This window comes from Opisthorchis viverrini, assembly GCF_000715545.1.
Source record: "Opisthorchis viverrini unplaced genomic scaffold opera_v5_278, whole genome shotgun sequence".
Lineage (NCBI taxonomy): Eukaryota > Metazoa > Platyhelminthes > Trematoda > Opisthorchiida > Opisthorchiidae > Opisthorchis > Opisthorchis viverrini.
In genome coordinates, this window is record NW_008751938.1 from 507,121 (window position 1) to 528,296 (window position 21,176).

Below are 21,176 nucleotides of genomic sequence, written 5' to 3' on the forward strand. Positions count from 1 at the left end.
TTGGACAAAATCATCCGCCCGTCCCACAGACAATCCAGGCCCGCAGTCGCCATCTGTAGCCTATACTGCTGGAGTTACTGAAACATGCAACTTTTGGAACTTCAGATAGTACTCCCCTGTCGTTACCCTCAGAAAAGAGCATGGCTACCTGTTTTTCCTCCATTTTATGTTGATTGGTGTTCAGAGTCAGCTACCTTCAGATAGTACTTCCCTGTCGTTACCCTCAGAAAAAAGCATGGCTACCTGTTTTTCCTCCATCTTATGTTGATTGGTGTTCAGAGTCAGCTACTGAGCTAAAGCGGTTTGAGTGACTTGACTATTCACGCGAAAAATGCGCACAGACGATCGCAGCAACTCTGGACGCAGCGATGGGCTGAAAGTTCATCGGGGGGACAGGGAATTTAAGCTACTACACGTCAGAGGACTAACTCATCCGGTTACACCAGGGCGCTTTATTTGTCGAGGCACACCGACGAGAGTTCAGCATGGGCTACAACCGACCACTCTTACCCAGCTTTATGTGTGTTTTCTTGCCCTACTGTGCAACTACACATTTCAAGTTAGTGTCGATGCAATACGGTAAATCAAAGTGTTTTAAAAATAACTATAGGCAATATTTGCATTGAATAAAAGGCTCCTATGAGGCAAGTTTCAAGTTGAGAGGTATTCACTCGGTGCCCTCAGGCTCCATCCGAGCCGTGCTAGTACCATCACAAACGGATACATTTTGTTTTGCGCAGTATGTGCTTTACTTCTTTCTGACCCCAAGAAAGGAAGTGAAGTTTGGCAGCGTCATGACAAATGGCTATGTAAAAGGGGTCGGAAAGTTTGAAGACAGCACAGCATGAACGCAAAATGTTATATTTCATAGTCATAATTTGAAAAAACAAGCTGGTATGGTCGATAAAAAAGCCTCCAGTGAATCAAACAGTTGGAGTAAACGAAGAAATAAATTTTCAAATCCTCATGGAGACGCATAACAATCTTGGACTATTCATGCGCACTTCTTAACGAAGTGGGGGCAGAGAATGGATGTCATTCCTCTTAATTGTTTTTTGATAAATCATACGCATTGCACACCATAGGTTTGATGGTCAGTTTGGCAACAATAATGTTGTAGCCTTCCTAGAGACAATATTTGTCACGCTCGGATAATTTGAGTGACGGGAAATACCCATATTAAACATCATTTAGACACGTCCGTACTCGATCGAGCGTTCCCTCCTGTGGGCTGCTCCGACCAAAGAAAATTCGCCGCACTCAAGAAATTGCACAAAATATATCATTAGCTTTTGCTGGTTTGAATGAAATTCCGTTATTTTCTTACAGATTCTTCACGAGGTTGTGTCTCACTCGACCATATGTCTAATGACACACGAACGTCAACAAACCCTATGTCTCATAAGGATGTTCTTGCAAGACGAACTTACAAGGGAAGAAGCCAGTCAGTCTGTGGTGCATCTGGAGGAATTTTCTTCCGATAAATGGGCCTTAGATTCAGTGAGTTTGATGTTTTGACGTGCTTACGTTCTTTTTTGTGTCACACAGTATGTACACAGAAACACTCCAAAATAGCAAATTGTGGGGCTGTCCTATAACCTGAAGATCTCAATTTACCCTGCGGTACTGCATTCCACTGTCATAAGGACAGCTTTTTACATAGTTTCAGAATTTTCCACTGCTGATCACGTCACTGACACAAACAAGTGTAATTCCAACGAGTCGTGTTGCTAATATTAGCCCTGTGCCGCTCTTTGTAGTCTAGTACTGCTGTGAATTATGTGCGTTTATCAGCGGGTCAAGAAACCAGTAGCTCAAGGCGATGAGTTTGCTATCATGCTATCCCAAGTTGTTAGTTAGCCCTATGGTCATTCAATAACCTCTATACAATCGTTTCCTCGGCCCTTGGGTCTTGTTGCAGCTCTGTCTGCTTCGTCTGTTTCGTTGTGGTCTGCATAGTTCATCTCAACGGTATCCGAAAGTTAAACATACGTGTTCACTGGATGTCCGATTCCCATTTGTGAGAATTAGTTCAAATTCCTTTGGGCTGTTGGTACAAACAAATACACTTCACTGTCCGCAGAGAAGACCCCTAAAGTCTGCAACATGACAAATTTCAGTAGCGACTTTTGAAGTTGTTTGCCATCTCTCTGGTGAAAACAGTAAAAATCAAACAGAGTAAACCTTAATCGGTCGCAAAAACCTGTGACTTTGGTTGCCGGGTTGTTAGTCTGTTTTTTTTTCGGACTCGAGTGGCCTCCTGCCACCGACTGTGGTTGCCGGGTCGTAGTCTGTTTTTTTTTCGGACTCGAGTGGCCTCCTGCCACCGACTGGATGACTTTCCTGGGTGTTGAAGCGATTATCCTGATGGCACATGGGCGTAACCGCCAGCTGAAACAGTTATCTACAATTTAGTGGGGGCGCACCAGGGTGCCCCGCTCAAAAAGGAGGTGCCTAATAGATAGCAGTCTTGGAATTTTACCCCATGTCACCGATGACAGAAAACGGCCAAAATCAAGTTTTCTAACCATGTTTGAAAAAGTATTGGCACTGATGATCTTCCGGGGCTGTGCAATCGCCCTTTTTTCCGTGACAATAATCTGGAGACAGATATGCATACTTGGATGAGACTCACTAAGGCCACATCAGAAATAACCCTCGCGTTTCCTTTTGATCACTGACTGAAGTTTGGTGGAATGCTCGAACATCTACAGGCTAATTAGATTTCCGTGCCAAGCAAGATACTCTGATCACAATAAAACTCAGATATGTTGTAGTTATGTAAAGGTGTTACCGGACATATGTTCTATTAGATCGGCCGTCGGAAGCAAGAAAAGGGTACATGACTTTAGCTGTGTCATCCCTCACCTGATCTGGAATTGCTTAACTTAAAACCTGAAGAATACATCCATGTCCTGTCCCACTGCACCGGAAACTGACATATCAAAATTACATGATCGTAACAAACACATGCCTCAAAGCTGCGCCCAATAGTAGACGATAAATACAAGCTAAACACCAAGTTGATGCTCCTCTACGATCAACACTGAGAAACAACAAATTCCTGTTGCTGACAGTTCTCAATACACGAGGTGGTCGGTGGTGACTACGTCCAGTCCTTCCAAGGCATCACAACTGTGAATGCTCGCGGGAAACACAGTCCCATTTTTTAACTCCTGTCTCAGCAAGTAGTACGACTTTACCCCCAGACCCCCTCGTAATGCGATTTCTCATACTAGTCGCACTGCTCAATAGTCTTTGCCGGTGTGGTGGACCCTGCTGAAATGAGGTNTCCTGTCTCAGCAAGTAGTACGACTTTACCCCCAGACCCCCTCGTAATGCGATTTCTCATACTAGTCGCACTGCTCAATAGTCTTTGCCGGTGTGGTGGTCACTGCTGAACTGAGGTTTCAGTCAACGTGGCTCGCAAGAGGATTGCAGATCTGGCGCTCAAACGCCACGACCAGGTGACGACTTTACGTAAAACAATGGCTGTCATGTGGAAAGTCATGCGGCTTTCCGAATTCTCTTGGTTTAGCTGATGTACAGCGAAATTAATATTGTGAAATTGTATGCAACAACCGCGTAGCAACGGTGATATGATGTAAACTTACCAACACTTGAACTGTTGATCCATAGCGTTCATCAATCACCAAGTCCATTAATTACACTACATGAATTGTTTAAAGAATTCTTCCCTATTTTGCGTTTAATATCACAAGTATATTCTTTGTCGTAGCAGCTGAACTTCGTAGGGCCATTCCCGTGATCTGGTTGAGAGTAAACGAAGAATGAAATTCAACTTGAAAGCAAACCGACCAACAATCTAAATTTGTATCATTGCACGCTCTGCAAAACTTCTAGAACTTCTGGCAGGTCCACTGTTATTGCCCTGTCAGTCGTGCATTCTCCTCCAAACTGTCATTCATTCACTGCTCCCCACGCACAGTATCGTCTACGAAAGCCCCGACGGTGTCAAGTCGTTGACAGCTCATACCTTGGCTTGCTGAACCTCCATAGGGTTCATACGAGACATCTCATTCAACTTCAATAATTGTGTCTTCGTCTCTAACTCATTTAACCGATTCTTCCGTTTGAAAAGTTATTCGTCTCATATGTCTCAAACGACTCTTGATGACAGACGAATCATATCTAAAAAATATAAGGTTTGGAGCGATGGATGAAATCAGCTCACAAGTGCAGCAGTCAGTAGAGATTTTCTGATTTTCAATGCGGCAGGTGACGATGAAATGGGGGATACATTCCGCCTACCCTGGAGCCGGGCTTAAAGTAAGCATTGAAAAATTGTTAAGAGAGAAAATTCAAACGGAGCGTTGTCTACCAAAGAGTTTCCAGCAACCTTCTGGGTAGTGTGTCACGTCCAAACATTAAAGTCTGTTTCCCATCTAAATTTATCAAAAGTTCCATTTTGCTATATAAATTGAGCTCACATGTTGAGAATGCTGGAATTTCGGACCCAAAGGGATCTTCCGAATTTAATCGCGCAGTAATATTTAGTGACATTATGGAACAAGATAGATTCCATTGAGTCGTATCTTGCTCATGAGCTGAAAATTTTGGTCTGAGTGCTGCTAGCTAGCTACGGCTCTGGAGACTGCGTAATCCGATGAGCCTCAAAAGGGCAAAATCGGTGGTGGGTGGTTTTAAGATTTTTGGCAACCACCCCATATCACCCGTGCTTGCGGAAGAAAACTTGACTCAGCTGCCCACACTCCAGACTTTGTTCCTTTAAGCGCAGAATTTCGCTATGATTCTCCTTAGCCTGCAAACTTTCCCAGCTTCATTTTCCACTTCCATTTATCTTGAAACCAGGTATAACGCACTACTCACAAGGTTGCTAAAAACTTTTCGAAAGCCCACGACCATCAGAAATTATAAACTTAGATGGATTAATTCGAGCCCTACGTCACGGCTAAATTGGTGTGCAAATGGAGGTATTTTCTGTAGTCTTTTTTCAGTTTCCCTACACTTGCTGTAAGCCCGGGGGTTGATAGAAAGCATCCTTTTTTATTTCGCTGTCTTCAGCCTTACTGAAAAACAAGAACAAGTTAGTACTCTCGGATATTTCACCTAACTCTTCATCCTTTTCCGACCCATTCCCACTTGTCTATAGGAAGAACCGTTGAAAGCATGATGCTGTTGCTTTGCTTATTTACTCGTTTTATCCACAGAAAAAGGTAACTCAACGGTTACCACGATTTTTTATTGACTTTTTCGTTGTTTCTCACCGGTCCACTTCCAAGAACACCGATGCCCCAAAAGTTGCGGCTATAACTCTATTTGGTTTTACGCGTTATGCAGGTGACCATCAAACACTGACCGACTGATATCGCTAAATATGCTGACGGCTCTCTTCGTAGTTAGACATTGATTATCATCCTATTTTTTACTCCTGCCTTGCAAAAAATCTACAACTGTGAATCTCAAGATGAGTGAAAATGACATTTTACTTCCTGCTGTTTTTGTACCTTGCATGAATAATCTCGCACTGTCTCTTCAAATTCGCTCATGATTCCCAAATCTAAGTGCCTCAACTTTGCGAACAATAGTTATTTCTATAGCTTTGTAATGTACTACTCATAAGGTTGCTTAAAATCCATCGACAGCCCACGACCGGTTTCGCCCTTCTTGGGGCTCATCAGGTAAGCGCGGTCCCCGGGTTCCCGTCAACATTATGTTCTACTTGAAACCAAATTGCACGAAATTAGCGAATATACACTCATTTGCAAACTAATTTGGCTCTTTCGAGAGACTCACCTGGAACCCAGCTGAATCTCTCGTTTATGCTGTTCTTAGGCAACTGAATGTGCTGCACCAGGCCACCTCATGTTTCAGTCGCTACGATATTTCTATTTTATAACTGACATCCGGCCTAATAAATGTATTCTGCTCCGGCTATTCAAAATTTCGTTTACACGCACCCAGTGACGAATCTCACCAACCCGTTCAAAGCTTCATGCGTTCGCTCCGGGATCGCCTCCAAACATGTATATACCTATAGTTCTCTCTTAAATAACTTCAATTACTTCGTTTTTATTATATTACCCCGTTACCACCGGAGCCATCCAAACCCAATTTCACGCTATGTCTTCCAGTTGAATGCTTTATTTCCACACTTCACTCCAGTAATGAGACGGTTTGCGTATTTGGGCACCTATTGAGCTCTACTGAAGCGAGCCGGCTCAATGTCAACCAGGTCTGTCCTACCAGACAGAACAATAGTTAAATGTCTGACCAATGCACTTTCCAGACCCTCTAGTTTGGGGCCTGGAACATGTGTTACAATGTGTCCATTAAAACTGAGCTACTCGACCAGCATCAAGCCGACCACCACTGTCTTGTGGTCAGGCTTTGGCCTGTGTGGTCGACAGACGCTCTCATAGAGCGCATAAGGAAACAGCTTTCCTGGAACTGGATAAAAGGATTAATCATGCTTGGTTCAAATGAACTTAGGTTAACCTACAGCTAATTTTAGTTGCTCTCCTGTCAGCTTAAGTCAATGTCGTTTGTGAAGAGTATAAATTTTTGCGGGTAAATCAAGCGCACTAAAATATGTTTTAGCATGGAAGTTGTGCAGAACAAACCAATACCTCCGTCAGAATTGTCGTTTCACATGATGAGACGGAAAACGCTGGAGCCACCGTATTCTTGAGTCTGTTACTTACAGTCAGAGTGATTGTAACCGCCACTTAGTGAGATCAGTAGGCAAGGAATGACATAGGTCCACGAAAAATGGAGTAGTTAATGACTCTTACCTCAGAAACACGATTTTGTCACAAAGAAATAAATCAGACGGATTAACTTGCTGTCCTGATCTTAGTCCGATTGATACTGTATAGAACACACTGCCCTGCCGGATGTTTAAAATGCGAATTTTTGTGGTTTCCAAACAAAGCGAGTGACCGCTGTAAAATGAATGCGAAGAAGCGTTGTGATTGGAATGTAGTCGATGTTCAAATAAGATGAAACCATGCTTTTCATACGCGTTCACAGTTAAAATGACTGTTCAAAACGCTTTTACCTTATAATTGTGTCGTGTCCGTCTTTCACTGAGTTATCTGCTTCAACGTCCATTCCTTTGGGTTCGACATTTGGCTGTCGACATCTGGACAAACTCCTCATATCCAATCAATTATCACTAGAGGCATGGTAGTCTATATATATGCCCTATAGTATTTTCGGGGTACAAATTTGCTCACAACAGTCCTTGCGATGCAACAACACCCGCGTATCCTCACATCCTTTGAAGCGGATCAAACGTGGTGCGCCTTCTACTTAATTACTCGTCATAGCAGAAGGGTTCCCAAACGGTTACTAGCGTCCTACTTCATCGTAATTTTGCCGTAGTAGCGCAAAATCTTGATACAGAACAAAGTGGCCAAGGTGCGCGAGGCAACTACCGTCTGTTAACATCAAACCGAAAAAGTGACGTTACCGTTAAATTGCTACGGAAATCAGCCCCACAGCGCACTTCGTAAAATTTGACTCAATATATACTCCGTTAATCTTAAGCTCCATAATATTACTGCCACTTATCATTTATACGCTAGTATTGTTTTTAATGCCTAGTGTCCCATGTGCCCAGCAGATGAACGGGTAAGAATTTGAGCTAAGTTAGAGGTTAGCTGTTTTTTCGCACTCCACTAACACTTGTATGTAAGCTGTTACTCCAAAGATGAATTTGGTTTGTTTCGTAAGTTATACAAACTGTAAGCTACATAAAACCACACCGGAATTGATGGTTGAACATCAAACAAGTAGAAGGGTCTAAATTCGCATGATGGTTATATTTTACCTGACAATGAACTTATTTTGAGTGGCATTATTTATTGGCGATGCAATTTTTTCAATGATAGCAGGTTTGTTGATCCTGGTGAGGGAGGCTTGGTCACCAAGATGAACATAGCAAAAACCACCGAAAGAGCATCACGTTGCAAAATGGTTTTATTTTTAGTAAAACCCAAACCTTTTTTATCATTCTGTTGAAAATGTTAGTTCGTTTTCCCATTAGGAGACTAGATAAACTTTGTGGCAGATAGCCAGCGGAAAATACAGATCTGATACGTACCTAGCGGTAGGACATCAACACTTATGTGAAACCAGTGACGCGTCCAGAAAGAAAATGGTCCATTTTGTTGCGGTGGCCATTCTTTTGTCGAATACTTTGTTTTCTGTCTTTTGACACTGCGTGAAATTGCAAAAGCTTGTTTGGGATGACATGTTTTAGTGGTAACACGCTTTTTCGGCAGGAAAACGAATTTTGATTCTCCATATGGTCAGTACTTAGTTGGGGAGATCGAATGACACAATTTCAAACTGATCTATGTTGAATAACCCTCCAAATTTCTTGCTTACTTGGTCGGGACCGTCTACCATTAGCTTCTTGGGTACATAGATTTACTTGAGCTGAATTGAGACCTACTATTTTGCTAACGGCGCCTACTAAAAATTTCGCTCCCTAAAACCTTCAAAATTGTCCAAAATTCATAGTACTTTTTAAATTTACTCGTCGCACGACTTTATTTTAATTGATAATGCTTAAGACATGCTAGCAAAAGTGATTTTGAATCCAAGCTTCATTGGATAAATTGAATTTAATCACATTCAGACCTACTACCCTCATTATAAAAACGGGTTTACATTTGTAGCACTATAAGACACTTTTAACTGATTGCCCGAAGATATCAGTTGTTGTACCCATTAGTGGCTAGTGCCTGACATATCAGCGTATGGTATCGGTTCAAAAGTTTATCGGGAGCACTGTACTCATATAGTAAAAGCATTTTAGTACGTATGTCTACACAGCACAGTTCTGCGTCCTCTCTATTCCACTCTTGTGATGGAATGTCCAGCTCAAAGTGGCGCTGGACAGGAGTGAATATCCGACTACGAGAATGCAGGCTTGTGACTAGTCGTCCGAACCGACCGAACTGACCGACTTGTTCTTCAGGCTGAAACAGAGATTATCACCAGGGCTTTATGGACTAAAAAATATGCAGACACCCTGTGATATTCCATGGTCAATGGCCATGGGAAAATAAGGAATCACGTAGAAGGCAGAAAGGAACGTGTGACAATCGACCGATGGTCATTTCCATAAAAGTTTTCACCGGTAGCACTGAACAATTGTCAAAAATGAAATTCATAGTTAGGATAATTCTCTTACCACTGATAATCTCCCCCTTTTTCCCTGGAATGATGAATCCTGTTAGAGGGCTGTAGGATGAACCTTTTGTGAGCACACTTTCGTTTTCGTTTGAAAGCATTCTTAGTTATTCGTCTAAAACTGCGCTTTATAACTTTCTTTGAATGACCTCCTCTCAAAAGAAGATATTTCAAATCATATTGTAGGTTCGGTAAAAATGCCTTTTTACGGGCTGAGTACCCTTTAGGGAGTTATTTTACATTATTCGGTAGCCTATTTTAGATTTTTCGGGAAACTTCCTGCAATCAGTAATTTATCATTGCAGTATAAAAGTAATACCTGTACACACCCGTTTGCTAGTGAGTAATACAGTTAATAAACAATGAAAACATACTTGGTTGGACAACATGCAGAATACTACTGAAGAACACAGACGTCATTAAGGTTGCCCCTGAGGACAGTTTTTTAGCAGACATTTAAATCAATTATTTCTTCACAAAAGACGCAGAGCCCTGCATACATTTATGCTTTTGACGCATCCAATTTAGGTATTTCGAGAAAATCAGAAGAATTTCAGCTGTTACCCTATTATTATCGCAGATTACGTAAGGCCAAGTACATGAAATCGTCACCAGAAATTAGCATGTTATCAGATGAAGGGTGAGATACCCAGATCTGAATTCTGCCGTGAATTTCGGGGAACTAACCAATCCGAAGAGCAACCGATAAGATCCACTAAAAATCGGGAATTTTTTTACCAAGAGGTAAAAAGGATTCTGGCAGGTGTTACAGGAGGAAATGGGTGACATGCAAGGTTAATAAAAATCAACTGAACTTATTACTGGAGAACAATGTGTTTTTGAACATTTTAATTGGCCAGTTTGACTTCGGTTTTATAAATTTGAACTTTTCATTTGGTTGGTCTCTTTTGATAAAGGTCTGTCGACCTGATTGAAAGGCCACAGATTGTAGTGTTTGTTTGAATGACCAAACCATGAGACAGATGATACTCTCTGTTTTCTTGACAAGCTGAGTTATAGCCGACGATGTTCCGAAGAAAAACAAGAGTCATGCTCACCCGTGCTTGTTGTTCCGTGAATTTTACTTACTTCAAAAAAACTCTACGAAGATATTTCGTTTCATTTGCTGAATTTTTTATGCGGTACAGAGGCCTTGTAACGTTATTACTCTAGGACAAAAACAACCTCACTGATACAGACCATTTGATGTTCGTAGTGCCCACTTCGTTACATGGTGTATCAACAACCATGCCAGAGCTAACCTATATTGTTTTTATCGACCACTAATATCGCATGCTTTTTACAAAGTTTATGATAATTCGTAGGTGGTTTACCTTAGTTGGGGCACATCCATAGCTTTCTGATTTTCCCGAGCAAAATGAAGCTGGTGGTGCACTGTCGACAAATTTTTATCCAACCCCACATGTAGTGTACTGTATGCATTTATACATTGAACCCCGATCCAACAGGACCCTTGTTGTTCAGAAAAATATAATATGCAAGAGCCTCACGTGAACATTATCTTCGTTCCTGCGTATTGTCCTATACTGCCCTTCACCACAACATTCAGCCTTGTGCTTCAAATTTTGAGATCACTGGAAGCGAAGGAAACTATCCGGATACAGTGTGGTTCAGTAAAAAAAAGTGTACATAACTGGTTAGCCATGCCTTGTATCATTCCTTTTTTGGAATTTTAAACTGAGATTTTCTATAAGACACAGACTAGAAATATTCAAAATAAATTTGATTCACTTTGGAATTACATCGCCCCAACGATAGGTCAAAATGAGAGTGAGCTAATTGAAGTCATCATAATAAGTCTGAAAATGGTTCGTGTGACAAGTCATTTCTGAAAACCATGCTTAGGCCACCTTTGATTGATTGACTGATTGCTTGGTAGGTTGGTTGAGTGACTGACTGAGTGACTGAGTGATTGAGTAAGCAACTGCTTGACTGACTGATTGATTGATTGATTGATTGATGAAATAACTGATGGACTAAGTCAGTCATTAGTCTACTAGAAAAGGAACACTGTATTCCGAAAAAATGACTCGACCTTAATGAAGAGACCGTTGTCTTTCCTCTGGTATTCAGACAAACAGAAGTGTAAGTTGATAGAAAGTTATGAGAGAGATTTACTAAATCTGACAAGAATTAGGATTGCTGAACTGATGGACTAAGTCATGGATTAGTCTACTAGAAAAGGAACACTGTATTCCGAAAAAATGACTCGACCTTAATGAAGAGACCGTTGTCTTTCCTCTGGTATTCAGACAAACAGAAGTGTAAGTTGATAGAAAGTTATGAGAGAGATTTACTAAATCTGACAAGAATTAGGATTGCTGTCAATCGAATCTAGCTTTGGTAAGAGAATTCCTTGAATGTTCCCATTGGAGATTTAAAAAACGCCAAATATGCCACATTGATTCGTGCCGGTACTTACTAATCGCGCCATAAGATTCTAATGACTCTTAGGTAGTGTCATATTCAGGACAAAGACAACAGATTCAGCTGAATTTGGTTGTTTTCCGTAAAATGCAAACTGATGTGCACATGAGTGTACTTCAATTCCATCCAATTGGGGCTCCAACAGAAGATAAAGTTGACGAAAAATCAGGGACTACACCCACCCCAAGAACAGCGAAACCGATCGTTGGTATTCGAAGTGTTTTCAACAACCTGATGAAAAGTGCACCTCGTTTAGATGCAGGTGGAGACTATTTGCACTTTGCTATAGATGTGAAAAAGATATATTTGTCATGAGAAACCTGGAAGACTGGATTTAGCGCAGGTACTGCGAATTTACTGATGATTCATAGGGGTAGAACAACTGCACTGTATTTCCAGGATTCGAAGCATAATTTGCCTTTGTCATTCAACAAGGGATTCACAATAAAAACAATCTAATCCTGAATTATAGCAGCTGCATTTAAGTATATCGAATCCTCACGAACTCGAATGATTGATGAGCAGTTGGTTTACCACTGACCAAGTCCAAGAGTAGGCAGGATTTTTCTGGGTCCTCAATGGAGTTTACATCAGCCCATTTGGTAGACTGATTTTTCAGACGGTATGGTTGAGTTTAAATCTCGAATAGACGTGGCCATTGTCCCAACAGCGTTCAATTTTGAGTTCTGCTCGATTGCAGGATTCAAAAACACTTAAAGCCTGAACCTAACGAACTATACTAGGATTCGGTCTTTTTCTGGACAGGTGACTGGCTTCGGGATAATAAATGAGTAAACGATTTCTTGAGCGACCAAATGAGATTGATAGTTCGAGCGGATTGAATTCAGTCGAATTAATCAGCCAGTTGCCGTTTCTCCAAAGTTACCCGGTCCAAGAATGTGACAGACGGCATCATCTAAAGTAATATTCTTCAGGTTCTCATGGCAGTGTAGCTGGACGGGGGACTAGCCACCACTTCAAGCTCATCCTACAAATAAAGATGAGCCCAGATGCCGATGGTCAAATTCAATGTGGACATTACTGGAATACTGCTGGCTTCCACCAAAGTAGAGACTAGTTAGCGCGATCACCAAGGATGACGACAACATGGTGCAGGCCGGAGTTTCCACTTTATCCACTATGGTGCGTCAAATAGGAAGGTTGCTCTAATAAAGCCCTCATACGTAATGGAGCATAACTATAAATGCATGTCTCAAGATGACAATAAGCGCTGATTTTGCAGTTATATAGATCTTGCACAGAAGAACCTTGGTTTCTGATGTATAGGTGACCGTGAGAATTTCAGCTGCGGGTATGCAGGAAGTGTGAAGAGGCCCGTTTGAGGTCCCGTAATTTTGCATACTTGGGAAGCTTGCAAATGGATCTGTAATAAATACATTACCTAGAGTGAATTTAAGGGAATTTGTACGACCAAAGCCCCTAGCACCTCAGAGTCTTTTTGACGCCGCTCCTCTAACTTTTGTACAGTCAAATACAGACCAGGAAGTAGCCTGGACATTGTAGACAGCGGAACCGACTGCTGGGTCTTGGGTTTTATCTCATCCGCCTAGTATGTTAGATCTGACCCCTGCCCTGGCTCTCTCGCTCTCTTCTAGTGCTCCTCCATTCAACTACTACTCGCACTACAGCAGAGTTCTTTGGTTTCCCATGACCGAACTCTTTCGTAAACAGGTTCTTAAGGAACGTTGGTGTGTTTTCACCATGTGTCGAGAAACATCTTAATGAGTGAAAATCCGTCACTTTGTGGTTTCAGCATTTGGCTCACATAGCATTCTATATGAGATCAGGTTGCTGGGCGAGATTCCAGCGTCTGCAGATAGACACCGGTTCACTATCTCTAAAACTTTGAAAAAGACAACAGAAATGCAGAAGGTGGACTTAATTCATACAACATGATTGGAGAACGCAATTTCAAAAACGCTACTGTTTTCATGAAAAAAGTAGACGCTCGGCAACCAACTCAGTATGCTATATGTTTCGCGATTTTGCCGTCCGTTTCAACGACAACACGAGGCAGATTGACCAACTCTCACGCTGAGACCTCTCCCATGTGGCTGCCGACTAAAAAACGGTCTGCAGTTTTACCAAACAACTTGCCCTTCGTTTGCCATATCACATTTAGACAGTCCTACAGATGAAAACTCCAGATGATTAAGATTGCCACACCTGAAGGGTAGAAAAATTGATTGATCAATCTGCCTGAAACTATGACTTTCCCAGTTCGCCAGCCATACTTGTACACTATCGAGCTAAACCGACCTTAGAGGTTTAGTTTTTGGTTCCAAAAGAAGTGAACGAACGAAGGTCGAATTTGAGAACCTGTACTACGAGGGATTTTTCTTCCATCGACAACAAATAACCAGTTGGTTTATGGTTAGTGGATACATCAGACTAGCTTCTAAAGACTAGTGCGTTGCGTACACACTGCCATACTTTCATGTAACATCAGCCAGTATTTTTCTGGCAAACTTTTAAAGGCGCACCTGGGGCAATATATCAAATCATTTACAAAAGGTACGTAGATACCGTTTTGCTTGTTATTTCCGACAGTAATATTAGCTTCTATTTGCATACCATGCCTAGTACCCGCACCAGCTTTTCGATATCTCAGAAGGCTGAATCGATTGGTGAATTGGTCTTTAGTAGTGATTAAATATCTGAATGGGACTTGAACTCCCTACTCTAATGCTAAATATCACACTTTACTAGATTCCCGCCTATCACGTATAGACGAGGTTTAGTAAAAGCTATTTCGCAAAGTGAGAACCACTGTGCTGCAAACCAACTGACCGAAAGAGAAAAATCATTAACGACTACCCGGAGAGTAAGCCAAGCGCACCACCCGACACAAATATCCTAAGAAGTTATATGGCGCCTGTAAGTTAAGGGGGCATAGTGCAAGAAGCGTGGCGGAAACTTAAGCTCATCCCAAACCGCGCGTCTCCAGATTCTCAGTGGAACTTGTTCTCTGATACCTGAAGATTTACGTTCCACAATAAACCTCTGAGTTTACCTAACCGCTTCATTGCACACGTCATCTACCAAACCAATTTTAATCGCATGGGACTTTCGTAAAAACTGACTGGGGCCTTTCTCAGCGAATCCCAAAGTACCTACCAAAAGAGTAGCCTCAGATCATATAGCTGACATAAAAATGCTGACAGCGACACTCAGCTACACGTTATAACTCTGAAACAGGTTACATAGTTGACCTTTCACAAGTCTTCATGATCCTCAAGCGCAGCGAACCCCAGAGCTGAGGGTCTTTTGTGATTCAAGCACAACAGCCGAAAGCGTGGGTAGAAAAACTGACTCAAACCATACACAGTCGAACCGGCTCCACCCAAACTTTCGTCCTGATACTTCATTTGCCGTCTTTTCTTTTGAGCGTGCAGACTTTTATGATTGCGACCGACAAAAGTAACTAAAAGTGGTAGTATTTTTCAGTCCGTTTTTGCCGTCTTGAAAAGCACTGCAAGGTCCCAGTGTTGCAAGCCCTACGTATTCCAATAGAACATGTCCTGTGGAGAATTCCGCCCTTTTTTGTAAACCTGTACTTACTTCTGGGGGAGGGACAAAATATCTTGATCGGCGTTTGATGGTGTCGGAAAATAGTAGAAGTACGTGATTTTGCGATTTGCTCAGGCTACTAAATCGTATGTCATCCTATAAGAGAACCTGTTCAAAGTGAAGAATGAAATATTGCGCCTTGATCGCACTGATCTCAGCAACAATACACAAGTTTGTGGGAATTCTACCGGATGCTACGGAGAATTTGTTAATTTCTGAGCTTTTATCAGTATTTTTGGTGAAATACTGTCTTTGGAGAATAATCAGCATATGGTAGAGCTAATAATTTATTTAGAAATTGCTTTCATAAATGATGTTCGTCTGACTCATTCTCGTTCAAAGCTGGTCACTACGAATGTTTTGTGATCTATCGATCACTGCTGCTGCGAGGGAAGTAACAATATATGAGTTTAAAATGGCCCACAGATCCCAGGTAGATGAAAATAATCTGTCCTCAGAAAGCTTTGCTCAATTTCTACTGGTATCTTATTTTTCTGTGAGTGAGGCATTCGTGAAGCATTCTTGTTTTACTGAGAAAAAGAGGGAACGATGGGGGGAGAAAATTATCGACAACCCTCACACAATGTATGCAGTAAGTTTGATCAAATCAGCCATCTGTGACATGGGTTTCAGTGAACAGTGGCCATCGTTCTACCACTAAATTAAAGTCAAGTGACTATTTCTGTAAAGCTGATTATGTTATAGTCCTTACAAGAACGAAGAAATGTAGATCCAGTAAAATAACCAGCGGAATACACGAATCTACCATGCATCATTTCACACTGGAGAGTCGTGTAAAAACATCAGCCAAAAAAGCACTATAACCTTTGAAAACAAGTTAATGCTGGCTTCTTGTGACACTCTAAACACACATTTACCAGTTTCATCCTTCTTGCAACCCATTTGGTCGGACTATTTTCCGAATTCATATCCTTTTTACTTCGTACTTGGGTACCAAACTGCACGGATTGGCGTTTGTGTTAACGGGAAACTCAGCTTATTATCAGTTGAATCTACTGTTCATAAGTTCAGTGTAAATTAGTACTAAATTTTGTTCTCCTCATAGTATGATGGCATTTTTATTCTTACGTTTCATTGTCATGAAAAAAATAAAACCTATTGATAGTTAGGTCGATGGCACTTTGTCTAATCACGTTTCTCTGTCCGGTTTTAACGATTATTACCGCTTTGTGAAATCAATATCGCCCGCATTCCCCAGATATGCGGCAACACCCAGTGGTTTTTAGCATATGAACAAATACAAACTTACCGTGATTACATGAGTGTTTGGTCCCAAACTTTAGGCGGTTGGATGGTTAAACCAATGCAGACTAATTAAGGGCTTTCGATAATCTAGAAGAAGGCACTGTACTGCTCTGAAAACCACCAGTTGAAGACTGTTGCTTCTGGTCGACATTTTCAAAAACATTTGCACCTTTGTTTACCGCTAGCACCTCCAAATGAATCACTTCAACATCTGCAGTGGCATTCCGTTTATTAGTTCTACGCACACAAGGTTATTTTGGTGGGTTAGGCTCACCGTACCAGAAGTTCAGACTTTCTGTCACACTCCGTCTACTTGAGTGGGTTCGGATATTGTGGCTCCATAGCTGATCCCAGAATCACAGAGTGTAGCTGGAAATTTGGTTTTCAGGACACTACGACATAAGGTCAAGATTGACGTGACCTATCCGTTCACTATGATTTATAGTGATGGTGGTATATGTCCAAAATGTGATTTTCCTCTTCTGAAAAAGTGGAATACCGAATTTTTTTCGGTGGAATGCTTTTTTATAGCTGAAATTTCAGCCGTTTGGCCTTCGCCATACAAGTAAATGAAACTTGTAGTTTACCAATAATAGTAGGTTGGTAGTTCTATTTTATTTGTCGGTGTTTGAGGGATTTGTAGAATTAACGTTCAAGTCACTCTCGTTCGGCAGTCATCCTTCTGTCCTGATGCTATTATTTTGGCGAGTCCACACCAAAGTTGGAAATCACTGGACCCGAGTTGCACCCACATTACAGCTCATCAGCAGTGATTATATTCTAGGCGGCGCTGGAATTTGAATTCCCGGAATCTGACATGCGGTGCAAGCGTGTTGCCTCTACCCCACCAGAGCACACTGGATCTCTGAATTATCAGGTGAGAAGAGGCGAACTTCTTCACGACTGGGCGATGTGATTGGTTTATCCGGTGCCTCGCAAATTGGTTTGCCTTATGAGAAACTGAGTATCCAAGGTCATTTGGGTGTTACCTCCCATTGGCCAAGTCACATAACAGGTCTTGTCTGACGCAGAACTCGTCGGAGTTATGTTCTCGGTTCAAATGGATGAGGGATCGCGGCCTGAGTATCAGCTATACAATGAGCCACCAGAGAACTCCGTCCAATGTTTCGTATGTGCGGTACACCAGTACGTACAAAACGATTCACTGAAAGCTGAACAATCAATTACCTTGTCCACTTATCTATAAACAGATTCATCAGGCTAACTTAGTTGAAGTCAAAAAAACATCGGTTTTATCAGACACGGTAGACCGTAAACGGCAAATTAAGAATGTTCCCGATTCGGAATTACTGTTTGTTGAGAGGTACACAATAACACTGTCCATTCAACCTTTTTAAGAGTTCGGTTTTCAGGCTTAAACCATCTGAACCGATAACCTGATGCTGTTAAGCTAGCTCTAAATTTGGATACCTTGTATGAACAAGCTGCTGTCATGCACTCGAACGGAATACTGGTTTCATTAAGCTAACCGTATCAGTTGTAGGGTGTGACAAACTATTTTTAGTAACCAGGAGGAATCCTCTTTAAAAATTTTCACCAACTTCAAAGTGCTGTTGTTTGTATTGAGTAAACTGAGAATGGTTATTGGCTAACCAAAATATGTGCCTCGAATATTCCCTGAAGGTAACCCTTGATCAAAAAATACTATATTCACCGTTCACTCCACACAAACGATAAGTTTGATATTCGCATTCTTTGTGATTTCACGATTATCGATCGTTGAAATTCCATGATCAAAGTGTGCCACCCTCTTTTGGATGCAAATTATGAGTTCGAGTAGCTTGTCTTAAATCCACCCCTACTCTGTTCTCCCTTGCAGATATACTATGGCACAAATTTTTTTCCAAAGCAACTCTTAATACTCTCCAGTTCATCCGCAACCACGGTTTACCAAGAGTGTGCGATATGTAAAGACCAGTCCAACGCAACAGAATGCAGAGAGCAGAATCAGAGCCCATTGGGCTGCACCTACCTAACATGTGATAACTATTTTGCTGCCGAAAATACCCCAGAATCTCACTCAGCTACAAAACACATTGCCAAAACAGAATCCGATGAGTTTTTTCAAAACCATGAACCCCACTCTGCTGATCCTGAAGATTACGTGGATACAAACGGAGAAACCACGCATCACACCAAAAAGTCCGCAAAGCTCTCAACTGCAACTTTGAAGCTGCCTACAAAACAGAGATTGAGTGATGTTGAGGAACTCACGGATGCTGAGACAGAGACGTCGTCGACATCCCTCCGATCCTACTTGTCGCAGGAGGTGCTGAAGACGCATGAAACAAAGGATCATCAGCCAGCCCTAGAGTCGTTAGAACAAGGACCTAATGCAGATGACTCTAAACTCAACCCAGTGTCCCCTTCACTCGATCCCACCGTTAGCACCGTGCTCAACGACACGCTAGCAGCATATCCCCAGAAAATTTACTACATTCCACAGATTGTTACATACTTTCCAGCAACAGACTTTCCGCGTAATCCACAAGCTGCTGTTAAAGCTCCTGGTCTAAGTGAAGAAACTGCATACAATCATGCGCAGAATTTGAGTGAATCGTTTACCTCCGTTGACGAGGATACTTCACTTCCGAGATTCTTACCTCATTGTCATGCAGGCATTATCTTTCCGTCGATTGAACAAGTCAGTTCTTCAGAAATAAACCATTACGTCGGCATCCCCTGCTCTTCCGATGTGCAGTTTAGTTATCTAAACCACGCGATGAAAAATGCATTCCTGGCACCGAACTCACCTCTGTCCCTTTATGTCTTTGACCAAGATCCGTCCTACTGTCTATATACGAGCCCCGTTATACCGAGTGAACCATCCCCTTTTATACTAGCCTACCCGATGTAATTTCACTTTGCTTTAAAACCACAAACGGTACCCGTCCATTTCTTGGTCAACTCAAATACCCTTCACTTTCGTCGTTCAAATTTGATTACTTATCAGGTGAAAGAATTTCAAACTGAAGTTTTTGTGCTGTGAACTTGTGCTGCTACCATCGGCCCCCCTCCAAACTTCAACATCACACTGCTTTTGATTCTTATCATCTTTCTGTTTGTATTGTGCTGTGTCTGACTTACGAATCATGTTTGCACTCAAAATAATTTATGTCTGTGTCAGCCAACCACCAAGCCCACCAAGATACTGATCAATTCACAGAAACTAAGAGAACTGTCATATACTGCCAGCAAAACCAACATACTCTTCCAAAAAGACCGTTTTATTTATTGATATGTTGTTCATATTTGTCAGTGTACCTACCGCTAAGTACGTGTCAGATTGCCAAATTGTTACACATCAAACCTATTGGTGTAAAAGTTCAAGCTTTTTGGTTCCTAGCATTGTATGGGAGTTCACACGCTTCATGACATGTGCATCATTTTAGAGTGCACCTTACCGATTACCGGCAACCGAGACTAGAAAACACAGTTTGAAATGAGGTAGTCCTGGAAATTCTCGTGTTTGTTAATTTTTATTGGGGTTATTTGGGCTGCACTGGTTCTTTAAAAAACAATGTGAATGTCCCTCAGGGACGACAGTGATGCACTTGAATCACAATTCTCAGAAAAATACCTCACTGAAATGGACAACTTCATGAGTTAAAGTATCAAGACGTAGAGGAGAACGCCAACGGTTTCACTAGCTTCAACAAAACTCTCTTCAGCTGGAGGGGAGTCCGGTGACTTTGGCTAATTGATCTTTTCACCGCTGAGTTACTTATCTTTTGAACAGTAGTACAAAACAGACGAGAAGTAGATGGTGGAAGCCCCGTTGTCGTCGTAAAAGGGGGGCTGAACTACCCAGTAAACTCCGCTCAGTGAAAAAAACGGAAAGTTTATTACTATTTCGGATATGGACAGCTAAACATACAAGGCAGATGTATATATCCTCGACTGAAAGTAGGGTGGTTGGTGCCACATTGGCTAAAAAGTCATCCATAGGTTATTGAGCCTCTGATATGCGCATGAACAACTATTACGAACTAAGTACAGTGGAGAACACAAACTTGCTTCAATCGGATACTCAGATTCAAGGGTAATGATGTGAAAAGTTTCTCGCATGTCAGAAATTATCCAAAGTTCTGAAAAAGACGTTAACTGTCTAACTGTACTGACGTTTGTCAAACGTATCATCCCTTCTGAAAAGGTGGTACCTCTAAGCATCTGATGTTCCTGAGTGTTCCCCATTTACTTGACAGTCTTATGGCTTCATGCGGAACTTTCAGATTTACTACAATGGCATGTGGTTAGTTTCTCCGGGAACATTTTGTAGTTCACAAACGCAATAGGTGAACCTTCCAAGCCCCGGAACGGTGGTTGTCAGGGTACAAATCGCAAATTACAGTGATCTTGAAAATATTATGGAATCCTACAGGACTTCAAAGTTACACATCCGTTTTATCCGGTTGGAAGCCGTAGTCTCCTAAGAAGTACTATTACTCAGGTATCGCTTCACGAAGTTACCGTATTACTAAATACTGAGGTAAGATGCGTCGTGGATTGGTAAAAGTTCAAAGAAAAGCTAGGGAAACGACACGCTGATTTGATTTAACGATAAGCCTGTATAAACAATACATGGTAACACAAGTAGTCAAAAGGCGGGCGTGTACATTTCGTAAAAATTGATTCAACAGGTCAACAGTCCAAAGCTTTTGAGG

The 21,176-nt window shown here is 41.7% G+C and overlaps 1 protein-coding gene across 1 annotated transcript in view; it reads left to right on the plus strand.

Annotated features, from left to right (window-relative positions):
* T265_09495 (hypothetical protein) overlaps window positions 1-19,822 on the plus strand; it is a gene marked incomplete at both ends in the record, with an annotated part of 57,121 nt that extends 37,299 nt beyond the window's left edge. Inside the window, 2 exons of the mRNA XM_009175577.1 lie at window positions 1,330-1,500; window positions 18,332-19,822. Coding sequence (XP_009173841.1) covers window positions 1,330-1,500; window positions 18,332-19,369 — 1,209 coding nt within the window. The remainder of the gene's footprint in view (window positions 1-1,329; window positions 1,501-18,331) is intronic.
* Window positions 19,823-21,176: the final 1,354 nt, after the last annotated feature.